The sequence below is a fragment of the Oncorhynchus kisutch genome, linkage group LG13 (genome assembly GCF_002021735.2).
Source record: "Oncorhynchus kisutch isolate 150728-3 linkage group LG13, Okis_V2, whole genome shotgun sequence".
NCBI lineage: Eukaryota > Metazoa > Chordata > Actinopteri > Salmoniformes > Salmonidae > Oncorhynchus > Oncorhynchus kisutch.
In genome coordinates, this window is record NC_034186.2 from 7,528,489 (window position 1) to 7,554,614 (window position 26,126).

Sequence of the window (26,126 nt, forward strand, 5' to 3'; positions counted from 1 at the left end):
GGCACCGCTCTCTAAAGGGGCAGGCCAATGGGCACCGCTCTCTAGAGCAGGGGTGTCAAACTCCAGGAAGGCCTCGTGCTTTGTTATTTGTTCTACAGACAACATGCCAGGAAGAACAACTCTTTGTTGATATTGTGTTGAGAGGTTTGACTGTGTCTCTGTCTGTTGTACAACTGAATGCAGTGGGTTAACTGCCTTGCTCAGGGGCAGAATGACAGATTTTTACCTTGTCAGCTCAGGGATTTGATCCAGCAAACCTCCCGGTTACTCGCCCAATGCGCCTTCTTGCCGCCCCACTACTGTGTGTGTGCCTTTGGCCATTTTAGGTGTGTTTTACAGCTGGAGAGTGATGGGTGGAGTGGGCAGTGGAGGGGTAAACAAAGCGAGAGGAGGGGGAGAACAAAAAGAGAGACAAACAAGTGAAAGACTAAGGAATTTAGGACAGTGGGGGGGGGGGGGGGGCTGGCTGGCTAGGACAGGGAGGGGGGCTGGCTGGCTGGCTGGCTGGCTAGGACAGGGATGGGGGTTGGCTGGCTGGGACCAGGGATGGGGGTTGGCTGGCTGGGACAGAGAGGGGAGGGGAGGGTGGCTGGGACAGAGAGGGGAGGGGAGGCTGGCTGGGACAGAGAGGGGAGGGGAGGCTGGCTGGGACAGAGAGGGGAGGGGAGGCTGGTAAAGAGGGGGGTGTTGGGGTGGCTGGGACAGAGAGGTGTGTGGCTGGGTGTATGTGTATGAATAGAGTCTCTCATCCTGAATAATTGTCTGTACACCGCCCCACTCTACTTGTTCAAATGCCACTGGGATGTTTTTCTCCTGTCTACTCCGTGGCCTTGTGGTTAGTGTCTGCCCCAAGATTAGAAAGTTAGAAGTTTGATCCCCGGCTGAGTCGTACTAAAGACTGTGAAAATGGGACCTGATGCATCTCTGCATTAACGAGAGAGATTGAGGGGGTAAGACCCTACGATAGACGTCCTGTCCAGGGAGTGTACTGGTACATCAAGATGCCTCACTTCAGAAACAGGAGATCTGCTCTCACACACACACAGACACACACACACACACAGCCACACACACATACACACACACACACACACACACACACACACACACGTTTCTGTCAATCTTCCATGGAAAGTTTTCACATGATAAAATCTGTATTTGATATGAATGTTGGTGACTGATTCACAGGTGCCAGTGCTGTTCTTTCAATGTCCAACTCAAATGTTCATTCTATCGCTCGCTCTCTCCCTCTCCCCACCTAACAACAAATGTTGTAGCTGTTCCTGTAGGCTTCCAGTCAATGCTAGTTAGCAGTGGCTCGCCAAACTACCCCGTTCCTAGGTTTAGGCCTTTCTAGGGAGTTTTTCCTAGCCACCGTGCTGTTTGGGGTTTTAGGCTGGGTTTCTGTACAACACTTTGAGACATCAGATGATGTACGAAGGGCTATATAAATCAAATTATTTGATTTGCTAAATTGTAATTATTTTGCCACTATGGTCTTTTTATTGCCTTACCTCCCTTATCCTCATTTCCACACACTGTGTGTGTGTGTGTGTGTGTGTGTGTGTGTGTGTGTGTGTGTGTGTGTGTGTATATATATATATCTCTCTATTGTGTTATTGACCTGTATGTTTGTTTATGTGTAACTCTGTGTTGTTGTTTGTGTCGCACTGCTTTATCTTGGCCAGGTCGCAGTTGTAAATGAGAACTTGTTCTCAACTAGCCTACCTGGTTAAATAAAATAAAAATTCCATCACAGCACACTAATCTTACATAGAAACTTTCCCATGAAACGTGTCTAGAACATGAATATTTTATACTCTGAGAGCATGGGATTTGTAAACATTTTATTGAACCTTATATTTAACAAGGTCCGTATGTTTGGTGTGTCGTTGATGGAATATTGCCCTAAACTTCAGAAAACTGGACACATGAATATTCTTGCAACGTCCCATGAAACTAGAACCCGACCAATATGGGCCCTTTGGGTCCAATACCGGATCTAATTTAGAAACTAGAACCCGACCAATATGGGCCCTTTGGGTCCAATACCGGATCTAATTTAGAAACTAGAACCCGACCAATATGGGCCCTTTGGGTCCAATACCGGATCCAATTTAGAAACTAGAACCCGACCAATATGGGCCCTTTGGGTCCAATACTGGATCTAATTTAGAAACTAGAACCCGACCAATATGGGCCCTTTGGGTCCAATACCGGATCCAATTTAGAAACTAGAACCCGACCAATATGGGCCCTTTGGGTCCAATACCGGATCCAATTTAGAAACTAGAACCCGACCAATATGGGCCCTTTGGGTCCAATACCGGATCCAATTTAGAAACTAGAACCCGACCAATATGGGCCCTTTGGGTCCAATACCGGATCCAATTTAGAAACTAGAACCCGACCAATATGGGCCCTTTGGGTCCAATACAGGATCCAATTTAGAAACTAGAATCCGACCAATATGGGCCCTTTGGGTCCAATACCGGATCCAATTTAGAAACTAGAACCCGACCAATATGGGCCCTTTGGGTCCAATACCGGATCTAATTTAGAAACTAGAACCCGACCAATATGGGCCCTTTGGGTCCAATACCGGATCCAATTTAGAAACTAGAACCCGACCAATATGGGCCCTTTGGGTCCAATACAGGATCCAATTTAGAAACTAGAATCCGACCAATATGGGCCCTTTGGGTCCAATACCGGATCCAATTTAGAAACTAGAACCCGACCAATATGGGCCCTTTGGGTCCAATACCGGATCCAATTTAGAAACTAGAACCCGACCAATATGGGCCCTTTGGGTCCAATACCGGATCCAATTTAGAAACTAGAACCCGACCAATATGGGCCCTTTGGGTCCAATACCGGATCTAATTTAGAAACTAGAACCCGACCAATATGGGCCCTTTGGGTCCAATACAGGATCCAATTTAGAAACTAGAATCCGACCAATATGGGCCCTTTGGGTCCAATACCGGATCCAATTTAGAAACTAGAACCCGACCAATATGGGCCCTTTGGGTCCAATACCGGATCCAATTTAGAAACTAGAACCCGACCAATATGGGCCCTTTGGGTCCAATACCGGATCCAATTTAGAAACTAGAACCCGACCAATATGGGCCCTTTGGGTCCAATACCGGATCTAATTTAGTAACTATAACCCGACCAATATGGGCCCTTTGGGTCCAATACCGGATCCAATTTAAATATATATCTCTGTAAGATATGTGCTGTTTTACAGCGGGGGAATTCGTGGCACTTTTTTTTCTACAGTTCTCATAAATTGTCATCCCAAAGAGTAATTGTCCAAGAAATATGGTTCAGATGTTGATTTCTTAAAGAATAAAGAAACAGAATGAGAATGAGCCTCAGATTCTCTTCCTAACTATTGAATATTGGTTATCGGTGGAGTTATCGTCCCATACCGATATAACGGCAAAAAGGCAAATATATATCTAGAACATTTAATATGGGATATTCTGAGAACATTTTAACCACGTTCTTGGTCAATTCTGTTAGACATTAAGGGTATGTTCTCTCAAACCCCAAAACATGCTAAATAGGTTCTCCGGAGGTTTTTGCTAACATATATAGAAGGTTCCCATAACTAACGTAAAACTGGACACGAACACCAGAGAAACATTACGGGTACCATTTACAAAACTGTTTACTCTCTCCACGGTTTTCTTCCCTCCCCCCTCTCTGTACAGTTCTCTGTGTGTTGTACACCCCTTTCCCCTCCTCTCTCCGGTGTTGACAATGCTGGCAAACGCCCCAGTCTTTGTTGAAGAGGAATTCTCTCTGTCTGTCTTGTCCTGATGGCTATTTTCCCCTGCTTTGTTCTCCTTCTCTTTTCCCCTCCCCTTGTCTCCTCTCCCCTCCCCTTCTCTTTTCCCCTCCCCTTCTCTTCCCCCCCCTTCTCTTTCCCCCCCTTCTCTTTTCCCCTCCCCTTCTCTTCCACCCCCTTCTCTTTTCCCCTCCCCTCCCCTTCTCCCCCCCTTGTCTCCTCTCCCCTCTCCTCCCCTTCTCTTTTCCTCTCCCCTCCTCCCCTTCTCTTTTCCTCTCCCCTCCTCTCCTCTCCCCTCGTCTCCCCTCCCCTCCCCTCCCCTTCTCTTTTCCTCTCCCCTCCCCTCCCCTCCCCTCGTCTCGCCTCCTCTCGTCTACTCTTCTCTTTTCCCCTCCCCTCGTCTCCTCTTCTCTTTTCCCCTCCCCTCGTCTCCCCGTCTCTCTGCTCCCACAGATGGACATGTTAGCTCTGCTGTAGGGTTTGAACAGACAGGTCTATGCTTTCCAGTTAAAGGTCTTCATACTGTAGATCACTGGTTTTTTGGTTAGTGTGCCACCAACTGAATTTGTATTTATTATGGATCCCCATTTGTTCCTTCCAAGACAGCAGCTACTCTTCCTGGGGTTTATTATGGATCCCCATTTAGTTCCTGCCAAGACAGCAGCTACTCTTCCTGGGGTTTATTATGGGTCCCCATTTAGTTCCCGACAAGGCAGCAGCTACTCTTCCTGGGGTTTATTATGGATCCTCATTAGTTCCTGACAAGGCAGCAGCTACTCTTCCTGGGGTTTATTATGGGTCCCCATTTAGTTCCTGACAAGGCAGCAGCTACTCTTCCTGGGGTTTATTATGGATCCCCATTTAGTTCCTGACAAGGCAGCAGCTACTCTTTCTGGGGTTTATCATGGGTCCCCATTTAGTTCCTGACAAGGCAGCAGCTACTCTTTCTGGGGTTTATCATGGGTCCCCATTTAGTTCCTGACAAGGCAGCAGCTACTCTTTCTGGGGTTTATTATGGGTCCCCATTTAGTTCCTGACAAGGCAGCAGCTACTCTTCCTGGGGTCCAGCTAAATTAAGGTTATACATTTGAAAAACATTTACAATACATTCATTACAGATTTCACAAAATATTAAATGAGTGCCTTCAGGCTCATACTCTACAACCACATATCTATTGTGTGTGTGTAGTGCGTATGTTGTCGTGTGTTTGTATGCATGTACCCATGTTTGTGTTGCTTCACAGTCCCTGCTGTTCTATAAGGTTTATTTTTTATTTTTTTTAAATCTAATTTTACTGCTGGCATGAGTTATTTTATGTGGAATATGTATAGTATGTAGTACTGTGCACCTCCCCATTGTCTGTTCTGGACTTGGGGACTGTGAAGGAACCTCTTGTGGCATGTCTTGTGGGGTTTGCATGGGTGCATTCAACATGTCAATACGTCTCACAAATACAAGTAGTGATGAAGTCAATCTCTCCTCCACTTTGAGCCAGGAGAGATTGACATACATATTATTATTGGCCGTCTGTGTACATCCAAGGGCCAGCCGGACAGCCCTGTTCTGTGCCAATTGCAAGTCCTTTTTTTGTGGCACCTGACCACACGACTGAACAGTAGTCCAGGTGCGACAAAACCAGGGCCTGTAGGACCTGCCTTGTTGATAGTGCTGTTAAGATGTTGTATCAATATGTTTTGACCATGACTGTTTACAATCCAGGGTTACTCCAAGCAGTTTAGTCTCCTGAACTTGCTCAATTTCCACATGATTCATTACATGATTTAGTTGAGGTTTAGGGTTTAGTGAACGATTTATCCCAAATACAATCCTTTTAGTCTTGGAAATATTTAGGAAAAACGTGTTCCTTGCCACCCATTCTGAAACTAACTACAGCTCTTTAAGTGTTGCTGTCATTTCAGTCGCTGTAGTAACTGACGTGTATCGTGTTAAGTCATCCGCATACATAGACACACAGGCTTTACTCAAAGCCAGTGGCATGTTGTTAGTAAAGATTGAAAAAAGTAAGGGGCCTAGACAGCTGCCCTGGGGAATTCCTGTTCTTGTTGGAGAGGCTTCCATTAAAGAACACCCATCTGTGTTCTGTTAGACAGGTAACTCTTATATAGTTCGCAAGTCTTGCCAATGAAAACATTATTAAAGTAATTGGCAGTATCAGTGGGCTTTTTGATGCCATCTGATTCACGGAATGGTGGAGCGGAGTTATCTATGTAAATGTTGTCTTTGTTTCATAGTTTCTTCTTCTTTTTATTCAGTTTAGTCACATGATTTCTCAATTTTGAAATATGTTTGCCAATCGGTTGTACAGCCAGACCTATTTGCGTCATTACACATCACGGACCAACAAATATTCTTTACATCAACAACATAAGGGCTTTAAGGGCTCCCGATTTGGCTCGTTCCCATGCTGTGTCAAAACCGGCCATGATCGGGAGTTCCTTAGGGTGGCGCACAATTGGCCCAGCGTCGTCTGGGTTAGGGGAGGGTTTGGCCGGGGTAGGCCGTCATCATAAAATAAGAGTTTGTTCTTAACTGACTTGCCTAGTTAAATGAATACGAATCACTACAAAACATGGGTATTATCTAAGTGAGTTTCAGAGATTGTCAGAATGTGAATGTCAATCTGTTACTAGCAAATTATTGATTTCATGAATCTTGTTTCTTAAGCTACATATGTTGATGTCGGCTATTTTTAACACTTATGGGATGCTTGAATGTTTTTCTTGCTTTTCTGGGAAGTTTAGCAGAGGTAGACATGCTCTGGTTATTTTTATTAGTGCAGGGTGAGCTGCACACAGTGGACTTCCTGCTAGGGCACACCACCTCAATGCTAACAGTATAATTCTGGTTCATAGGCATATGATTACTGATTGGATCATGCTGTCTACTCCTTGAGGAGTGTTGTGATTCTTGTTTCTAGAGTTATCATCATCAATCCTGGCCCTAGAGAGGTGATGGTGTGTAAGGTTTTGTTTCAGACCTGCACTAAAACACCAGATTTTTTTTTAAAGAAATGTACTTCATTGTCAATTAACTTAGAGAGAACGGAAAAGTGTCTATGTTCACAACCCAACTCCCAAGACACACTCGTAATCAAAACAGTAGGAACCTGTATCTCTCCATTACCAAGGCTGACGATAACCACTGTCCCTGTAATTCTACAATAGATTCAGTGGAATTTCCCGTCCCTTTGCCCTGTGTTCTATCTCCCATGGCAACCCAGTGAGTGACCCCTGATCCCACTCGGGGGTTGACTCAGCAGTTCTCAGATTTAGCTCTAGTCATGATTCCTGCTTATCTCCACTGTTAGTCATGCTGACTCATCAAGACGGGTCAGTCGATAAGCTCTCTACTCCACTTCAACTCTTTGATTTTGTATTCTTGATCCAGTCACCCGATGGAACAAAAAGGTAAATAAATAGGTCAGTAACTGAGGAACAACTGTTGAAGGTTAGTCAGACCTGCTTCTGTTTCAAATTCCAAAGATTTTAAACAACCAAAAAACATTACTGTGAAATGTGGTCCCTGGGAACTGCATCAGTCAGCCATGGTAAAGGTTATAGCCATAGAATTACATTACTGTGAAATGTGGTCCCTGGGAACTGCATCAGTCAGCCATGGTAAAGGTTATAGCCATAGAATTACATTACTGTGAAATGTGGTCCCTGGGAACTGCATCAGTCAGCCATGGTAAAGGTTATAGCCATAGAATTACGAATGACAATACTTGTCATTTTAATCTGATTTCTACGGGCATGGTAAAGGTGAAGTACTCTGGCTGACGGGGTGCTGCTGCTGCTTGTGAACAGGGGAGCTGCCTGATGGCTGGGAGCAGGCTGAAAATCCTCAGGGAGAGATCTACTTCATTGACCACAAAACACAACGAATGTCCTGGCTCAACCCGCATGTGGACGCTTGCCTCAGTGAGTAACCTCTGGACCGTAACCCCCCCCCCCCACGTCCCACCTTCTAAATCACTACCCGATCGACCCTCCAACCCAACCAACCGGTCAACCCCATTCACCCTTAAACCCAGGCAGGTACCTGTTAGGTAACTAGAGAGATGTGACAAGAGACCGACCCAGGCCTGTTAGGTCCCTAGAGAGATGTGGCAAGGACCGACCCAGGCAGGTGCCTGTTAGGTAACTAGAGAGATGTGGCAAGAGACCGACCCAGGCCTGTTAGGTCCCTAGAGAGATGTGGCAAGAGACTGACCCAGGCCTGTTAGGTCCCTAGAGAGATGTGACAAGAGACCGACCCAGGCCTGTTAGGTCCCTAGAGAGATGTGACGAGACCGACCCAGGCAGGTGCCTGTTAGGTAACTAGAGAGATGTGGCAAGGACCGACCCAGGCCTGTTAGGTCCCTAGAGAGATGTGGCAAGAGACCGACCCAGGCCTGTTAGGTCCCTAGAGAGATGTGGCAAGAGACTGACCCAGGCCTGTTAGGTCCCTAGAGAGATGTGGCAAGGACCGACCCAGGCCTGTTAGGTCCCTAGAGAGATGTGGCAAGAGACCGACCCAGGCCTGTTAGGTCCCTAGAGAGATGTGGCAAGGACCGACCCAGGCCTGTTAGGTCCCTAGAGAGACGTGGCCAAGAGACCGACCCAGGCCTGTTACCCTAGAGAGATGTGGCAAGGACCGACCCAGGCCTGTTAGGTACCTAGAGAGATGTGGCAAGAGACTGACCCCAGGCAAAACTGCAAAGGAGAATTTAAGTGGTGTTTCTCTGGTATCAGATTAAAACATGTTCATTGTTTTCTACCTGGAGACTGATTTAAACCACTAGGAGTGGAACGTATCGTAGGGCCCTATAAAACGCCCTAATTTTGTTCAGTTTTCCTACGTTGCCTCATGAGACAGATGAAGTAAAACACATACTGATGCATTAATCAAATCAAATGTATTTATATAGCCCTTCGTACATCAGCTGATATCTCAAAGTGCTGTACAGAAACCCAGCCTAAAACCCCAAACAGCAAGCAATGCTGTAGAAGCACGGTGGCTAGGAAAAACTCCCTAGAAAGGCCAAAACCTAGGAAGAAACCAGGCTATGTGGGGTGGCCAGTCCTCTTCTGGCTGTGCCGGGTGGAGATTATAACAGAACATGGCCAAGATGTTGGCCATTAGGTCTTATCTTATTCTTAATTCATATTAATACATTTTTCCTAATAAGTTTCAATATGTTTTTTGGTGTATATTGTTTGATTCTGTGATTCCGCCCGCGTTCTCCACATCACAGATTTTATAGGGTCGTTATCTCAACACCACATTACTGTTACCCTTGACAAAAAAACAATGTTTTCAATATTCATCAACATTAACTTATAGTTCATGTTATTATGCCTTTTTTAAAGAGTTTTGGGCCTGACTTGGGACTCCCTCTCTCCCCCAGCCAGCCGCCCAAACAGGGTTCCTGTTGCACAAGAGGTTGTCCTCTGAGACTGCCTGTGCGTGAGAAGAGTGTGGGCGCTTCTGCCTGCCTGGTCCCTGACCACTGTCCACACGCATGCATGTATACACAAACTCTGTCCCCCTTACATGTGTCACTTTGACATGAACTCCCTAAGCTCTCTTCTCAAATGTAATGCACACTGACAGATATTAACTGGTGGACTGTGTGTTGGGGAGCTCTGTGTGTTGGGGAGCTCTGTGTGTTGGGGAGCTCTGTGTGTGTTGGGGAGCTCTGTGTGTGTTGGGGAGCTCTGTGTGTGTTGGGGAGCTCTGCGTGTGTTGGGGAGCTCTGCGTGTATTGGGGAGCTCTGTGTGTATTGGGGAGCTCTGCGTGTGTTGGGGAGCTCTGCGTGCGTTGGGGAGCTCCCTGTGTGTTGGGGAGCTCCCTGTGTGTTGGGGAGCTCCCTGTGTGTTGGGGAGCTCCCTGTGTGTTGGGGAGCTCCCTGTGTGTTGGGGAGCTCCCTGTGTGTTGGGGAGCTCCCTGTGTGTTGGGGAGCTCTCTGTGTGTTGGGGAGCTCTTGTTTGGAGCAGGGGATGGTGGAGGTTTTAGTGCAGATTTTCAAGACTGGAAGCGTTTCAGTTTTTCCAGTTTTTTTCCCCTCTGACCCTGTTGGACAGCTGTTTCTAGGAAGTAAACGAAACAAGAAGGTCTTTGTTGGCAGAGCATCCCCACTAAGACTTAGTACTTACTGTCTCCCCCCTTCTCTCTCTCTCTACTTCTCTCTCTCGCTCTCTCCCCTTTTCTCTACATCTCTCTCGCTCTCTCCCCTTTTCTCTACATTTCTCTCGCTCTCTCCCCTTTTCTCTACATCTCTCTCAACTCTCCCCTTTTCTCTACATCTCTCTCAACTCTCCCCTTTTCTCTACCTCTCTCTCAACTCTCCCCTTTTCTCTACCTCTCTCAACTCTCCCCTTTTCTCTACCTCTCTCAACTCTCCCCTTTTCTCTACCTCTCTCAACTCTCCCCTTTTCTCTACCTCTCTCTCAACTCTCCCCTTTTCTCTACCTCTCTCTCAACTCTCTCCCCTTTTCTCTACCACTCTCTCAACTCTCTCCCCTTTTCTCTACCGCTCTCTCAACTCTCTCCCCTTTTCTCTACCTCCCTCTCAACTCTCTGCCCTTTTCTCTACCTCTCTCTCAACTCTCTCCCTTTTCTCTACCTCTCTCTCAACTCTCTCCCTTTTCTCTACCTCTCTCAACTCTCTCCCCTTTTCTCTACCTCTCTCTCAACTCTCTCCCCTTTTCTCTACCTCTCTCTCAACTCTCTCCCCTTTTCTCTACCTCTCTCTCAACTCTCTCCCCTTTTCTCTACCTCTCTCTCAACTCTCTCCCCTTTTCTCTACCTCTCTCTCAACTCTCTCCCCTTTTCTCTACCTCTCTCTCAACTCTCTCCCCTTTTCTCTACCTCTCTCTCAACTCTCTCCCCTTTTCTCTACCTCTCTCTCAACTCTCTCCCCTTTTCTCTACCTCTCTCTCAACTCTCTCCCCTTTTCTCTACCTCTCTCTCAACTCTCTCCCCTTTTCTCTACCTCTCTCTCAACTCTCTCCCCTTTTCTCTACCTCTCTCTCAACTCTATTTTACTGCTGCTCTTTCCGTTGCCCCAACTTTTCTCTCTCTGCTGATATCGTTTTGTTGAACTCATCTATCTGATCATGTGTTTTCCATCATTGTAGTCGGGTCGGTGTGACACCCAGTGCTAGCCTTGAAGAGGAGGGTGGGGAGAGTAAGTCGAGGAGAGTTTGGAGTGGAAGAGAGGGTAAGGAGGAGGTGGAGGATAAGAGTGTGGGAGGGAGAGCAGAAGAGAAGAGGGTGGGGGAACAGGAGGTTATTTAGGAGTGTTATTTTACTTGTGGCTGAGGCTGTGTGGAGCTCTGCACATCTGGCCAGACTGCAGTCTGTTTTCTGCCTCCCCAATCTGCGCTCTCTGATAGGGTGTGTCCTGCCATGTCCCAGACCCGACCCTAAAGATGCTGCTCTGTGTATTTCTGTGTGCAGTTGCATGCATATCATCTGTCTGTTTGGCCCCTATCCAAACCTAATGCCTCTACTCTGGCTATTTGGTTTTATAAAAACAAGGAATAATTCCATAATCTATTGGGTGTGTTTGAATATATGCTCCAACCACTAGGCTACCTGCCGCCTTTCCTGTACAGGTTGACGATTATTGGGATGAGTCTTGTCCTACAGGGAGAACTGATCGATTTGCACTAGATAGGCCAGCTGTAAAGTCAAAATTGGCTCTTTTGTCAAAATGAATGAAAAAAAACATTTGCACATCAAATCAAATCAAATGTTATTTGTCCCATACACATGGTTAGCAGATGTTAATGCGAGTGTAGCGAAATGCTTGTGCTTCGAGTTCCGACAATGCAGTAATAACCAACAAGTAATCTAACTAACAATTCCAAAACTACTGTCTTATACACAGTGTAAGGGGATAAAGAATATGTCCATAAAGATATATGAATGAGTGATGGTACAGAGCAGCATAGGCAAGATACAGTAGATGGTATCGAGTACAGTATATACATTTGAGATGAGTATGTAAACAAAGTGGCATAGTTAAAGTGGCTAGTGATACATGTATTACATGACATTGGTCTTCATTTAAGGTTAGGCAATATGGTTAGCAGTGTGGTTAAAGTTAGGCTTAAAATCAGATTTCGTTTTTACTTTGTGTCTGTGCCAGCTAGTTACAACTCTGCGGAGTTTCCTCCAGAATAACCTGCGTTTCCTGTCTGCTCCCGTCACCAAACATGGGGACTGTTGCAACTAACAGCTTTGTATCCAAAATGGGCGTGCATTGAGCCTCTGGGAATTACATCATTGAGTTTAATAGGAAGATCACGGATGGGTATTTTCCCCAATTGTGAAGTACGTGATGTAACAATAAGGGTCTCTGAGGAAAACCTTGTGGTCCATAAATGTCTTGCTTTATAGAAAAGGTGAAATCATAAATTCAGCCCCCCCCCCACACACACACACACACACACACACACACACACACGTTGAGGGTAGGTAAACTATGTAGGTTCCTTTGCTCTTCATCATCCAGACTTCAAGTCCAGCTGACAGATGGGGAGAGAGACACACTGAACTGCCAAGGGAAGAGGGGAAGGGAGAGGGCGAGGAGGGGAAGGGAGAGGGCGAGAAGGGAGAGGGCGAGGAGGGAAAGGGAGAGGGCGAGGAGGGAAAGGGAGAGGGCGAGGAGGGAAAGGGAGAGGGCGAGGAGGGAAAGGGCGAGGAGGGAAAGGGAGAGGGCGAGGAGGGAAAGGGAGAGGGCGAGGAGGGAAAGGGAGAGGGCGAGGAGGGAAAGGGAGAGGGCGAGGAGGGAAAGGGAGAGGGCGAGGAGGGAAAGTGAGAGGGCGAGGAGGGCGAGGAGGGAAAGGGAGAGGGCGAGGAGGGAAAGGGAGAGGGCGAGGAGGGAAAGGGAGAGGGCGAGGAGGGAAAAGGAGAGGGCGAGGAGGGAAAGGGAGAGTGCGAGGAGGGAGAGGGCGAGGAGGGAGAGGGCGAGGAGGGAAAGGGAGAGGGCGAAGAGAGGGCGAAGAGAGGAGGGAGAGGGCGAAGAGAGGAGGGAAAGGGAGTGGGCGAAGAGAGGAGGGAGAGGGCGAAGAGAGGAGGGAAAGGGAGTGGGCGAAGAGAGGAGGGAGAGGGCGAAGAGAGGAGGGAAAGGGAGAGGGCGAAGAGAGGAGGGGAAAGGGAGAGGTCCTGAGAGGGGGAAATTGTCTCCACAGTGAAATCACCAGACTGTCTGCGCCATGTGCCTTTTTTTTTAGCTCCACATTTAGTTATTTATGCAATTTTAGTTGTTCTACAAACTTTTGGGCTGTGTGTTTAGATTTGTATTACAATTGTAAGACTGCATGATGGGACTCTAATGATGATTTGAAAGAAGTCACATGAAAGGTATGCACTCTGCTCATGTTTCTTACAACAGCTGTACACACTTCATCAGTCTGTCATTCACAACTTAACAAGCACTTGATAATAATCTCCCCCGTCAGACTATTCTCAATTTAATCTGGTCTTTATTTAGCCTACTAATATGTGTGGAGTCATTTATTATTTATTATTATGCATTTATTTTGTTAAAATTATTTTACCCCTTTTTCTCCCCAATTTCGTGGTGTCCAATTGTTAGTAGTTCCTTTCTTGTCTCATCGCTACAACTCCCGTACGGGCTCGGGAGAGACAAAGGTCGAGAGTCACGCGTCCTCCGAAACACAACCCAACCAAGCCGCACTGCTTCTTAACACAGCGCGCATCCAACCCGGAAGCGTGTCGGAGGAAACACCGTGCACCTAGCGACCGGGTCAGCGTGCACTGCACCCGGCCCGCCACAGGAGTCACTAGTGCGCGATGAGACAAGGATATCCCTACCGGCCAAACCCTCTCTAACCCGGACGACGCTAGGCCAATTGTGCGTCGCCCCACGGACCTCCCGGGCGCGGCCGGTTGCAACAGTGGAATACTTTTTTATTCAGAATGGCCCACAGAAGAAGAACAGAAGCAACACCCAAAGCCTGTACTTATAAATGGAGGAAGCGTAGCCTGCGCCTACGTTTATTTAATATGCTATCTAGGCTACACCGGTTGTGTAAAAAAAAAATGTTTTAGCAATGAAATATAGCAGCATGAGAACTGGGATCCTTTTTTAAATCGTGGCCAGTTATAAGAAGACGTTTGCCTAGGCTCTGTAGGCTATGTGCTCTCCAATCCTGTTCCAGGGGTCCTAGATAGGGCCCTACATTACCATGGGACTCCCGCGTCTCCCATGGGACTCCCGCATCTCCCACGGGACTCCCGCGTCTCCCGTGGGAGCCGAAAGAGAAGTGTGCGGCGTGATCGGAATGGTTCATGCTGCGGGCGGGGGAGCGGTCGGTCAGAAAGACTAATTCGGGATTTAAATATTATTGTAGTCCTGCAAATGATTTCATAATGGTTGTAAATGTGTTACGTGAGGGTTGTAAATGCGATGTGAATTGTGTATAAAACTACATATCTATCACATGAATTCCTTGCTCGTATTCTGGCTGCTTGTGTCTCTCCTCTAACTGGGGCTCACTGGATTGCTTCAAACAGTAGTGGTGGCAAAAACAATTCTCCAATGTGATTTGAGCTTGTGGTCACTTGTGATGAATTCTAAACGATTGAGGTTCCCACTGGAAACCATGCTGTTAATCATATTCTAAAGGCAACGAAACAATGGCTTGTGATTGGGCGCAAGTCAGCCTATCAGATGGCGTTTCCTTACTGACAGTTCAAGTTTAGAGGATTTTGGAAAGTTTACAAGGTGAACTCTGTATTCTGTCTTGCAGGGACTTTTTGTCTGTGCTGCTTCGAATGAGTTTGTTTACACTGGAGTTTGTTTCAATAAAAGGACTTTAATTCAAAACAGCAAATGTCTTATGAAATCATGCACTCATTGGATGTTGGCAACACAAAACCCCTGCCGGCGCCGTCAGTAATCTTGCGGGAGCAGACGGGCAATGTACCAAAACATGGGTCCCGTGCAGACCTCTCGTCTAAGGCTTATAGGCTAGGGGGTTAGAGTTATTTGGCTACTTCAGTTGTGATGTGAACGTTATCAAAACATATAGTCTCTAATCTGACCATCTGCTTTGGGGCGGCAGGGTAGCCTAGTGGTTAGAGCGTTGGACTAGTAACCGGAAGGTTGCAAGTTCAAACCCCCGAGCTGACAAGGTACAAATCTGTCGTTCTGCCCCTGAACAGGCAGTTAACCCACTGTTCCTAGGCCGTCATTGAAAATAAGAATTTGTTCTTAACTGACCTGCCTGGTTAAATAAAGGTACAATTAAAATACAGTGAGAGCCTGGTCAGGTTATTTCAGTGTTTTGACAGACTGCGTAATCTCTGTTCACTGTTTACATCTGAAGTAGCATTGGTGTGTGTGTGTGTGTGTGTGAAAACATACACTGTGTGTGTTTTGTAAGGTCATGCAATTTTGGATGTCAGTTAAGCTTCCCAGTTGAAAGAGTTTGCGCATAAATTGACACGTTTTTTTGATGCTTTTGTTTGTCTTGGTTTCTTCGGCTGGTATTTTTTCCGGTTGTTTCGTGCGCACTTTTTTTTTTTTTTAGGGGGAGCTGAAGTTCGGTATCCGAAGTCCACGACCCCTTCGTCATTTTGTGCATCTTTTTTTTCCACTAGAGAAATACTGCACCAAACATCTTAGTTTGGTGTAAAATTACTTGACTAAAACGTCAAAAATGAATGAAAGATTTCTTGATTTATCTTGGAATAATTCAGACCATTTTGAGGAATGGTTTTCTGGCTATGTTGCTACGGTGGCTCAAGAGGGGGGAAAAAATAACATGTTGGCGAAGGTCTTTAGGGAGTATGCGAGCACAGACCTTGGCTTTTCGTATTCTGCTACAGTCATCATAACCGTTCGAAAAGTAAACATTATTTTTTTATTTGAAACTGCACATTTTCTCCTCACCTCCTCACCATTCATGATTTGAAATGCAAATCAAGCATTTTAGTTGTAAAATAATAAAGCAACCCTTTTAATAATTAGCGATAAAACACATTTCTCATTCCATGTCGGTAATACAATTTTACGAGCGACTGTTTTTTAGTCTTTGCTGTAATATTGGCTTTTAAATTATCATTATTATTTTTTTAAACGTACAAGACATTTATTTAGTCTTTTTACGTTGTTCCAAATAGTGTAATCTAACAGCAGCGGTTATACATAATATGCACTTTTTGTTGATCTCCAGTATTTTCCACAACTAGTCAAATTGATTCCATATATCTGACTTCCCCCCTTTTTTGAGTTTTTGTCACGTCCTATGCATCCATTTTGCTGTCATGTTATGGTGTTTCGGAGTTTGTTATAGCCCATTTATTGATGTGATTATGCTATAGGTCAGGCCCTATTGGTTGCGTGCATGCGATGCTTACGTAAGGAGAGCAAGGGTTGAGGGAATAGGGAAGGTTTTCCCTCAACAAATGAGAGATTTCGGTAACAGAACTTTTTCGGTCAGAAATGGCTGTCTGTTATGTGGCAGCTTTAGAAACATGGACAGCACCATAAACACTGTTCTGTGGTGGTCGCTGCAGCAGGAAGAGAGAGACAACACTATAAATACTGTTGATGTTCTGTGGTGGTCGCTGCAGCAGGAAGAGAGAGACAACACTATAAATACTGTTGATGTTCTGTGGTGGTCGCTGCAGCAGGAAGAGAGAGACAACACTATAAACACTGTTGATGTTCTGTGGTGGTCGCTGCAGCAGGGAGGAGAGAGAGACAACACTATAAATACTGTTGATGTTCTGTGGTGGTCGCTGCAGCAGGGAGGAGAGAGAGACAACACTATAAACACTGTTGATGTTCTGTGGTGGTCGCTGCAGCAGGGAGGAGAGAGAGACAACACTATAAACACTGTTGATGTTCTGTGGTGGTCGCTGCAGCAGGGAGGAGAGAGAGACAACACTATAAACACTGTTGATGTTCTGTGGTGGTCGCTGCAGCAGGGAGGAGAGAGACAACACTATAAACACTGTTGATGTTCTGTGGTGGTCGCTGCAGCAGGGAGGAGAGAGAGACAACACTATAAACACTGTTGATGTTCTGTGGTGGTCGCTGCAGCAGGGAGGAGAGAGAGACAACACTATAAACACTGTTGATGTTCTGTGGTGGTCGCTGCAGCAGGGAGGAGAGAGAGACAACACTATAAACACTGTTGATGTTCTGTGGTGGTCGCTGCAGCAGGGAGGAGAGAGAGACAACACTATAAACACTGTTGATGTTCTGTGGTGGTCGCTGCAGCAGGGAGGAGAGAGAGACAACACTATAAACACTGTTGATGTTCTGTGGTGGTCGCTGCAGCAGGGAGGAGAGAGAGACAACACTATAAACACTGTTGATGTTCTGTGGTGGTCGCTGCAGCAGGGAGGAGAGAGAGACAACACTATAAACACTGTTGATGTTTACATAATACATAATACAACACCTTGTTTTAGCAAGGAGCTACAAAGTTTTCATCACGTTGTTAAGAGTCCAAGTTACCACGGAAACATAAATCAACCTTCAGTCAGCTGGGTGATCCATCTCGACACTGACTCACTATCTGGACTCTGGCTCTTTCCCAGAGCAGTGGTGTGAAAAAGAGGTGATGTGGAGCTAATGAGCTGAGCTCAGTTTTCAGAATCAGCTCCTGTTCACCTGATTGACTAGACCTGTAGTTAGTACTGTGTACATATCAGTACAGTCAGACTATCGCATTACTATCAGAGTAAAAAAAAAAGCCTCTGAAAAACCTCTCACCTTCTTTGTCTTTGTTCTCCACTGGAATTGTTTTCTAGCCCGGATAACAACCCCCTCCCTTCTCTCTGTCTCTCCTTCCATAGTGATGTCCCAACACCACCACCAGCAGCAGCCCCAACAGGCCCAGGCCTTGGGTTCACCTGGCTCCCTCCCCCAGCAGCAGAGCTCCCAGGCTGGGATGATGAGTCTGTCCAGTCCCCTGGGCGTGGTTGTCAGTACCCAGCAGAAGATGAGGCTGCAGCGCATCCAGCTAGAGAGAGAGAGGATCCAGAGACGCCAGGAGGAGCTCATGAGACAGGTGAGGCAGTCTAGGCCTCCATCGCTAGGCCTCCATCGCTAGGCCTCCATCGCTAGGCCTCCATCGCTAGGCCTCCATCGCTAGGCCTCCAACGCTAGGCCTCCAACGCTAGGCCTCAATGGTTTGCTGCTCAATCCTAGAGTATTTACCCTTTATTTAGGCAGGGGAATTCTCATAGAGACCAAAGTCTCTTTTGCATTACGAACGAGCCAACAACACCACACAGGAGAGCCTGCTTTACTCTCAGACCTCCAGTCCATGTTTCAACACTGTTCTGTTTATCCCACACCTACAACTCGCCGGAGACTGTCAGGAGAGACCTGATACATTTATTTTACCTTTATTTAACTAGGCAAGTCAGTTAAGAACAAATACATACCGCAAATCAATCATTCTCTCCTCTTTTCCTCTTAGAGAGACACCTGGACCCAATTTTTTTAATTTTATTTTTTTAATAAAAATAAAAAAGTTTATTCAGGCTAAACCCACACTAGCGTGTGTGTGTGTGTGTGTGTATGTATGTATGTATGTATGTACACACGTTTTGTTCTATCCTCGGGGGGACCTAAAATTAATTTCCATTCAAAATCTTATTTTATTTACCCAAACCCTAAACTTAACCCCTATCCCCTGAGCTTAAAATCTCCTTTGTCCCAACGAGGAACATTTTGTCTTGTTTTTGGGGGCTTTTGGGTATTTTAGGTCCCCACAAGGATAGAAGAACCAGCACACACACAGGCCACATGCCATCATATCACGTGCCTCCTCAATGAGAAAAAGGTTACCCAGAAGAATCTCAGTTGGACAGTAGATTGTTTTTTTTAGCGCAGGCTTTGGGCCTTTCTATGACGCTGGGGGGTAAATATTAGCACCCACTAGTGGCCGAACGGGGTAGCTACCAGCTACTCTATTCTAGACCACCTAATCATCTACTTACAGGAAGGCAGGCTCACATAGAGAGAGAGAGATTCACACCCGTTTGTTAATCGCCTTTATTGTCCTTAGCCAGTGACCTCAACCAGGAAATGTTTATCTCACCCAGAACGCTGTGACTCTGTCGGCCCATCCTGAGCACATAGCAGCACTGGCTGGGGTCTGTGGGGTTGGGAAGGGAGAGCAGAGTCTTACTCTTGCATTCTTACCTTGGCTATGGCCTGTAGTTGGCCCACGGGGAATACTTGGTCTGAGAGGATGAAGGACAGGAGTGTTATAGGGGGTGTACACACATTCTGACAGTAGCTTCTCTATTTTCCACTGTACTCCCCTACACGATCTCACTGTTTTGGTCTGTCTGACAGTCTGGAGAGAGATCTATTTCGGGAAAGGGGGATACATAGTCAGTTGTCCAACTGAATTTATGCAGTTGAAATGTGTCTTCCTCATTCAACCCAACCCCTCTGAATCAGAGAGGTGCGTGGGGGCTGCCTTTTAATTAACATCCACGTCTTCAGGATATAGAGTTGAGTCATCCGCATACATAGAAACTCTGGCCTGGGGAATTCCTGATTCTACCTGGATTATGTTGGAGAGGCTTCCATTAAAGAGCACCCACGTCTTCGGCGCCCGGAGAACAGTGTGGAGGGTGGTTCAAGTGGGGAGGGGCCCTTGGATGAGTTGGTGTGTCTGAGCCTTTGACTTAGTTCTGTATATTGCTCAGGGGAAGATTTTTACCTTGTCAGCTTGGGGATTTGATCCAGCAACCTTACGATTACTGGCCCAACGCGCTAACCACTAGGCTACCTGCCCAACGCTCTAACCACTAGGCTACCTGCCCAACGCTCTAACCACTAGGCTACCTGCCCAAGGCTCTAACCACTAGGCTACCTGCCCAACGCTCTAACCACTAGGCTACCTGCCCAACGCTCTAACCACTAGGCTACCTGCCCAACGCTCTAACCACTAGGCTACCTGCCCAACGCTCTAACCACTAGGCTACCTGCCCAACGCTCTAACCACTAGGCTACCTGCCCAAGGCTCTAACCACTAGGCTACCTGCCCAAGGCTCTAACCACTAGGCTACCTGCCCAAGGCTCTAACCACTAGGCTACCTGCCCAAGGCTCTAACCACTAGGCTACCTGCCCAAGGCTCTAACCACTAGGCTACCTGCCCAAGGCTCTAACCACTAGGCTACCTGCCCAAGGCTCTAACCACTAGGCTACCTGCCCAAGGCTCTAACCACTAGGCTACCTGCCCAAGGCTCTAACCACTAGGCTACCTGCCCAAGGCTCTAACCACTAGGCTACCTGCCCAAGGCTCTAACCACTAGGCTACCTGCCCAAGGCTCTAACCACTAGGCTACCTGCCCAAGGCTCTAACCACTAGGCTACCTGCCCAAGGCTCTAACCACTAGGCTACCTGCCCAAGGCTCTAACCACTAGGCTACCTGCCCAAGGCTCTAACCACTAGGCTACCTGCCCAAGGCTCTAACCACTAGGCTACCTGCCCAAGGCTCTAACCACTAGGCTACCTGCCCAACGCTCTAACCACTAGGCTACCTGCCCAACGCTCTAACCACTAGGCTACCTGCCCAACGCTCTAACCACTAGGCTACCTGCCCAACGCTCTAACCACTAGGCTACCTGCCCAACGCTCTAACCACTAGGCTACCTGCCCAACGCTCTAACCACTAGGCTACCTGCCCAACGCTCTAACCACTAGGCTACCTGCCCAACGCTCTAACCACTAGGCTACCTGCCGGCTTGTGGACACACCACACACACCTACCTTTTAACCTGTCTGTTCACTACCATATGTGTTGTGTTCAGTCCATACAGCTCCAATGTCACACTTATCGACATTGTTATAAAGCCCCTTCCCTTTACAGATACATTGTTATAAAGCCCCTTCCCTTTACAGATACATTGTTATAAAGCCCCTTCCCTTTACAGATACATTGTTATAAAGCCCCTTCCCTTTACAGATACATTGTTATAAAGCCCCTTCCCTTTACAGATACATTGTTATAAAGCCCCTTCCCTTTACAGATACATTGTTATAAAGCCCCTTCCCTTTACAGATACATTGTTATAAAGCCCCTTCCCTTTACAGATACGTTGTTATAAAGCCCCTTCCCTTTACAGATACGTTGTTATGAAGCCCCTTCCCTTTACAGATACTTCCAGCCATTTGTTACACTCACAGCCCATCAGATGAATGAGAATCTGGTATTTCTAAGGTGACTGTGCACTGGTAGTTAGTTGTGCCCCAGACAGGGACACTGACACGATCCAGCCCTAGATACCATGTCAGGGCAGTGGTAGTTAGTTGTGCCTCAGACAGGGAGACTGACACGATCCAACCCTAGATACCATGTCAGGGCACTGGTAGTTAGTTGTGCCCCAGACAGGGACACTGACATGATCCAGCCCTAGATACCATACCATGTCAGGGCACTGGTAGTTAGTTGTGCCCCAGACAGGGACACTGACACGATCCAGCCCTAGATACCATACCATGTCAGGGCAGTGGTAGTTAGTTGTGCCTCAGACAGGGAGACTGACACGATCCAGCCCTAGATACCATGTCAGGGCAGTGGTAGTTAGTTGTGCCCCAGACAGGGAGACTGACACGATCCAACCCTAGATACCATGTCAGGGCAGTGGTAGTTAGTTGTGCCCCAGACAGGGAGACTGACACGATCCAACCCTAGATACCATGTCAGGGCAGTGGCACAGGTGAAGGGTAGCATTGACCCCCCCCCCTCCCTCCTAGTTCCACCAGTGTAGACCTGTCTTTGTGTGTTTGGGTACGGTTATCTTACGGCAGCAACCACAAACCTCTAACTTATCCCATAGCCCACTTCCTTTAAGACTATTAGCCAATCCCGTCCTGAGGTGTGTGTGTCTTCACATCATATAATTGCTGTGTCGTTCACACACTCACTATGATAGGGCTGTAAAAACACTGCTTTGTTCAGAAGCAGATTCTGTTATGACTCCGCAAATGTTTCTCATGTGGTGTAGTACACAATGTGTTCCTGGACAATAATGAACATAGTTTCAGTAATCTTGAATCTCTCCTCTCACCCCTCTTTTCTTCTCTCTCTCCCCCTCTTCTCTCTCCTCCTCTCACCCCTCTTCTCTTCTCTCCTCCCCTCTCCTCTTCTCTCTCCCCCTCTCCCCTCCTCTTCTCGCTCCCCCTTCCTCTTCTTTCTCCCCCTTCCTCTTCTCTCTCTCTCCCTCTCCTCCCCTCTTCTCTCTCCCTCTCCTCCCCTCTTCTCTCTCCTCTCCCCCTTGCTGCCTATTGCTTCCCCTAGGAGGTGGCACTGTGTAGACAGCTCCCCGTGGACTCTGAGAGCATGGCACCAGCGCCCACCCCTGGTGGCAACCCTGCCCAGCCCATGACCCAGGGCAACATGCCCACCAATGGATCTGACCCCTTCCTCAACAGGCAAGTGCACTCCTGACTCAATTCAAATCAAAGGGCCTTATTGGCATGGGAAACATATATGTTAACCACTCCAAAGCAAGTGAAATAGATAATTAACAAAGGTGAAATAAACTATAAAAAAATTACAGTAAACATTACACTCACAGAATTTAATAAAGTTATGTCAAATGTCAAATTATGACTATATGTAGCAGTATACTTCCGTCCCCTCGCCCGGCCCGGGCTCGAACCAGGGACCCTCTGCACACATCAACAACAGTCACCCACGAAGCATCGTTACCCTTCGCGCCACAAAAGCCACGGCCCTTGCAGAGCAAGGGGAACCACTACTTCAAGGCCTCAGAGCGAGTAACGTCATCGATTGAAACGCTATTAGCGTGCACCACCGCTAACTAGCTAGCCATTTCCCATCAGTTACATCAGCACCACCGCTAACTAGCTAGCCATTTCCCATCAGTTACACATGTACCGTGTTGTAATGATGTGCTTCTGTTTCTTCTCATCTGTCTCCCTGTCTCTCTCTCCCTGTCTCTGTCTCTCTCTTTGTCTCTCTCTCTCTCTCTGTCTCTCTCTCTCTCTCTCTGTCTCTCTCTGTCTCTCTCTGTCTCTCTCTGTCTCTCTCTCTATGTCTCTGTCTCTCTCTATGTCTCTCTCTATGTCTCTCTCTCTGTCTCTCTCTCTGTCTCTCTCTCTGTCTCTCTCTCTGTCTCTCTCTCTGTCTCTCTCTCTGTCTCTCTCTCTGTCTCTGTCTCTCTCTCTGTCTCTCTCTCTGCCTCTCTCCCTCTGCCTCTCTCTCTCTGCCTCTCTCTCTCTGTCTCTCTCTCTGTCTCTCTCTCTGTCTCTCTCTCTCTCTCTCTCTCTTATTCCCCTCATTCTCCCTTCTTTCTCAACACCCCCTCTCCCCTCTGCCTCTCTCCCTTTTCTCCTTCTCTCAGTCTGGTTATTAGATGGGATCAGTTGATTAATATGTTTTTTTTCCCTTCCTCTGTGATCCACAGTGGTCACTTCCAGCACTCCCGGGAGCAGAGCACAGACAGTGGCCTGGGGCTGGGCTGTTACAGCATCCCCACCACCCCAGAGGACTTCCTTAATAACATGGAGGAGATGGACACAGGTAGTCCACGTTCTCCCGCCGTCTCTCTCTCACCTTCTCGCTCTCAAATTCAAGCTGCTTTATTGTGTCCATTTTGCCAAAACAACAATGTGTTTAATAAACATTGTAATAAAAAGAATGAACAATAATACAAATAAAAAAAGTCAATAGTAGAAATATAACAAATAGTGACGATAAAAGGCTAAACATGGAAAATGGAACTGTCATCATTACATCACTACTATTACTACTACCACTACCATCACCATTACTACCACTACTACCATTACTACTACTACTACCATTACTACTACTACTACCATTACTACTACTACCACCACTACCATTACTACCATTACTACCACCACTACCATCACCATTACTACCACTACTACCATTACTACTACTACTACTACCACCACTACCATCACCATTACTACCACTACTAACATTACTACTACTACTACCATTACTACTACTACCACCACTACCATTACTACTACTACCACCACTACCATTACTACCACTACTACCATTACTACTACTACCACCACTACCATTACTACTACTACCATTACTACTACTACTACCACCACTACCATTACTACTACTACCATTACTACTACTACTACCATTACTACTACTACCACCACTACCATTACTACTACTACCACCACTACCATTACTACCACTACTACCATTACTACTACTACCACCACTACCATCACCATCACCATTACTACCACTACTACCATTACTACTACTACTACTACCATTACTACTACTACCACCACTACCATTACTACTACTACTACCATTACTACTACTACTACTACTACCATTACTACTACTACCACCACTACCATTACTACTACTACCACCACTACCACTACCATTACTACTACTACTACTACTACCACTACCATCACCATTACTACCACTACTACCATTACTACCACCACTACCATTACTACTACTACTACTACCACACGTCACCATTACTACTACTACTACTACTACCACCACATCACCATTACTACTACTACTACCACCACTACCATCACCACTACATTACTACTACTACCACCACTACCATCACCATTACTACCACTACTACCATTACTACCACCACTACCATTACTACTACTACCACCACTACCATCACCATTACTACCACCACTACCATTACTACCACCACTACCATCACCATTACTACCACTACTACCACCACTACCATTACTACTACTACCACCACTACCATCACCATTACTACCACCACTACATTACTACTACTACCACCACTACCATCACCATTACTACCACTACTACCATTACTACCACCATTACTACTACTACCACCACTACCATCACCATTACTACCACCACTACCATCACCATTACTACCACTACTACCATTACTACCACCACTACCATTACTACTACTACTACCACCACTACCATCACCATTACTACCACCACTACCATTACTACTACTACTACCATTACTACTACTACCACCACTACCATTACTACTACTACCACCACTACCATTACTACCATTACTACCACCACTACCATCACCATTACTACCACTACTACCATTACTACTACTACTACCATTACTACCACCACTACCATCACCATTACTACCACTACTACCATTACTACTACTACTACCATTACTACTACTACCACCACTACCATTACTACTACTACCACCACTACCATTACTACCACTACTACCATTACTACTACTACCACCACTACCATTACTACTACTACCATTACTACTACTACCACCACTACCATTACTACTACTACTACACCACTACCATTACTACCACTACTACCATTACTACTACTACCACCACTACCATCACCATTACTACCACTACTACCATTACTACTACTACTACTACCATTACTACTACTACCACCACTACCATTACTACTACTACTACCATTACTACTACTACCACCACTACCACTACCATTACTACTACTACTACTACTACCACTACCATCACCATTACTACCACTACTACACCACTACCATTACTACTACTACTACTACCACACGTCACCATTACTACTACTACTACTACTACCACCACGTCACCATTACTACTACTACTACTACTACCACCACATCACCATTACTACTACTACACCACCACTACCATCACCACTACATTACTACTACTACCACCACTACCACCACCATTACTACCACTACTACCATTACTACCACCACTACCATTACTACTACTACCACCACTACCATTACTACTACTACCACCACTACCATCACCATTACTACCACCACTACCATTACTACCACCACTACCATCACCATTACTACCACTACTACCACCACTACCATTACTACTACTACCACCACTACATTACTACTACTACCACCACTACCATCACCATTACTACCACTACTACCATTACTACCACCATTACTACTACTACTACCACCACTACCATCACCATTACTACCACCACTACCATTACTACCACCACTACCATCACCATTACTACCACTACTACCATTACTACCACCACTACCATTACTACTACTACCACCACTACCATCACCATTACTACCACCACTACCATTACTACTACTACCACCACTACCATCACCATTACTACCACCACTACCATTACTACTACTACCACCACTACCATCACCATTACTACCACCACTACCATTACTACTACTACTACCACCACTACCATTACTACTACCACTACCATTACTACTACT

The 26,126-nt window shown here is 46.4% G+C and overlaps 1 protein-coding gene across 1 annotated transcript in view; it reads left to right on the plus strand.

The window, feature by feature from the left end:
- The window catches only part of wwtr1 (WW domain containing transcription regulator 1), a 75,922-nt gene that overhangs the window by 42,423 nt on the left and 7,373 nt on the right, over positions 1-26,126 (plus strand). Inside the window, exons 3-7 of the mRNA XM_031838025.1 lie at positions 1-54; positions 7,631-7,744; positions 17,653-17,867; positions 22,124-22,257; positions 23,256-23,371. The exon at positions 1-54 is cut by the window's left edge and continues 217 nt beyond it. Coding sequence (XP_031693885.1) covers positions 1-54; positions 7,631-7,744; positions 17,653-17,867; positions 22,124-22,257; positions 23,256-23,371 — 633 coding nt within the window. The remainder of the gene's footprint in view (positions 55-7,630; positions 7,745-17,652; positions 17,868-22,123; positions 22,258-23,255; positions 23,372-26,126) is intronic.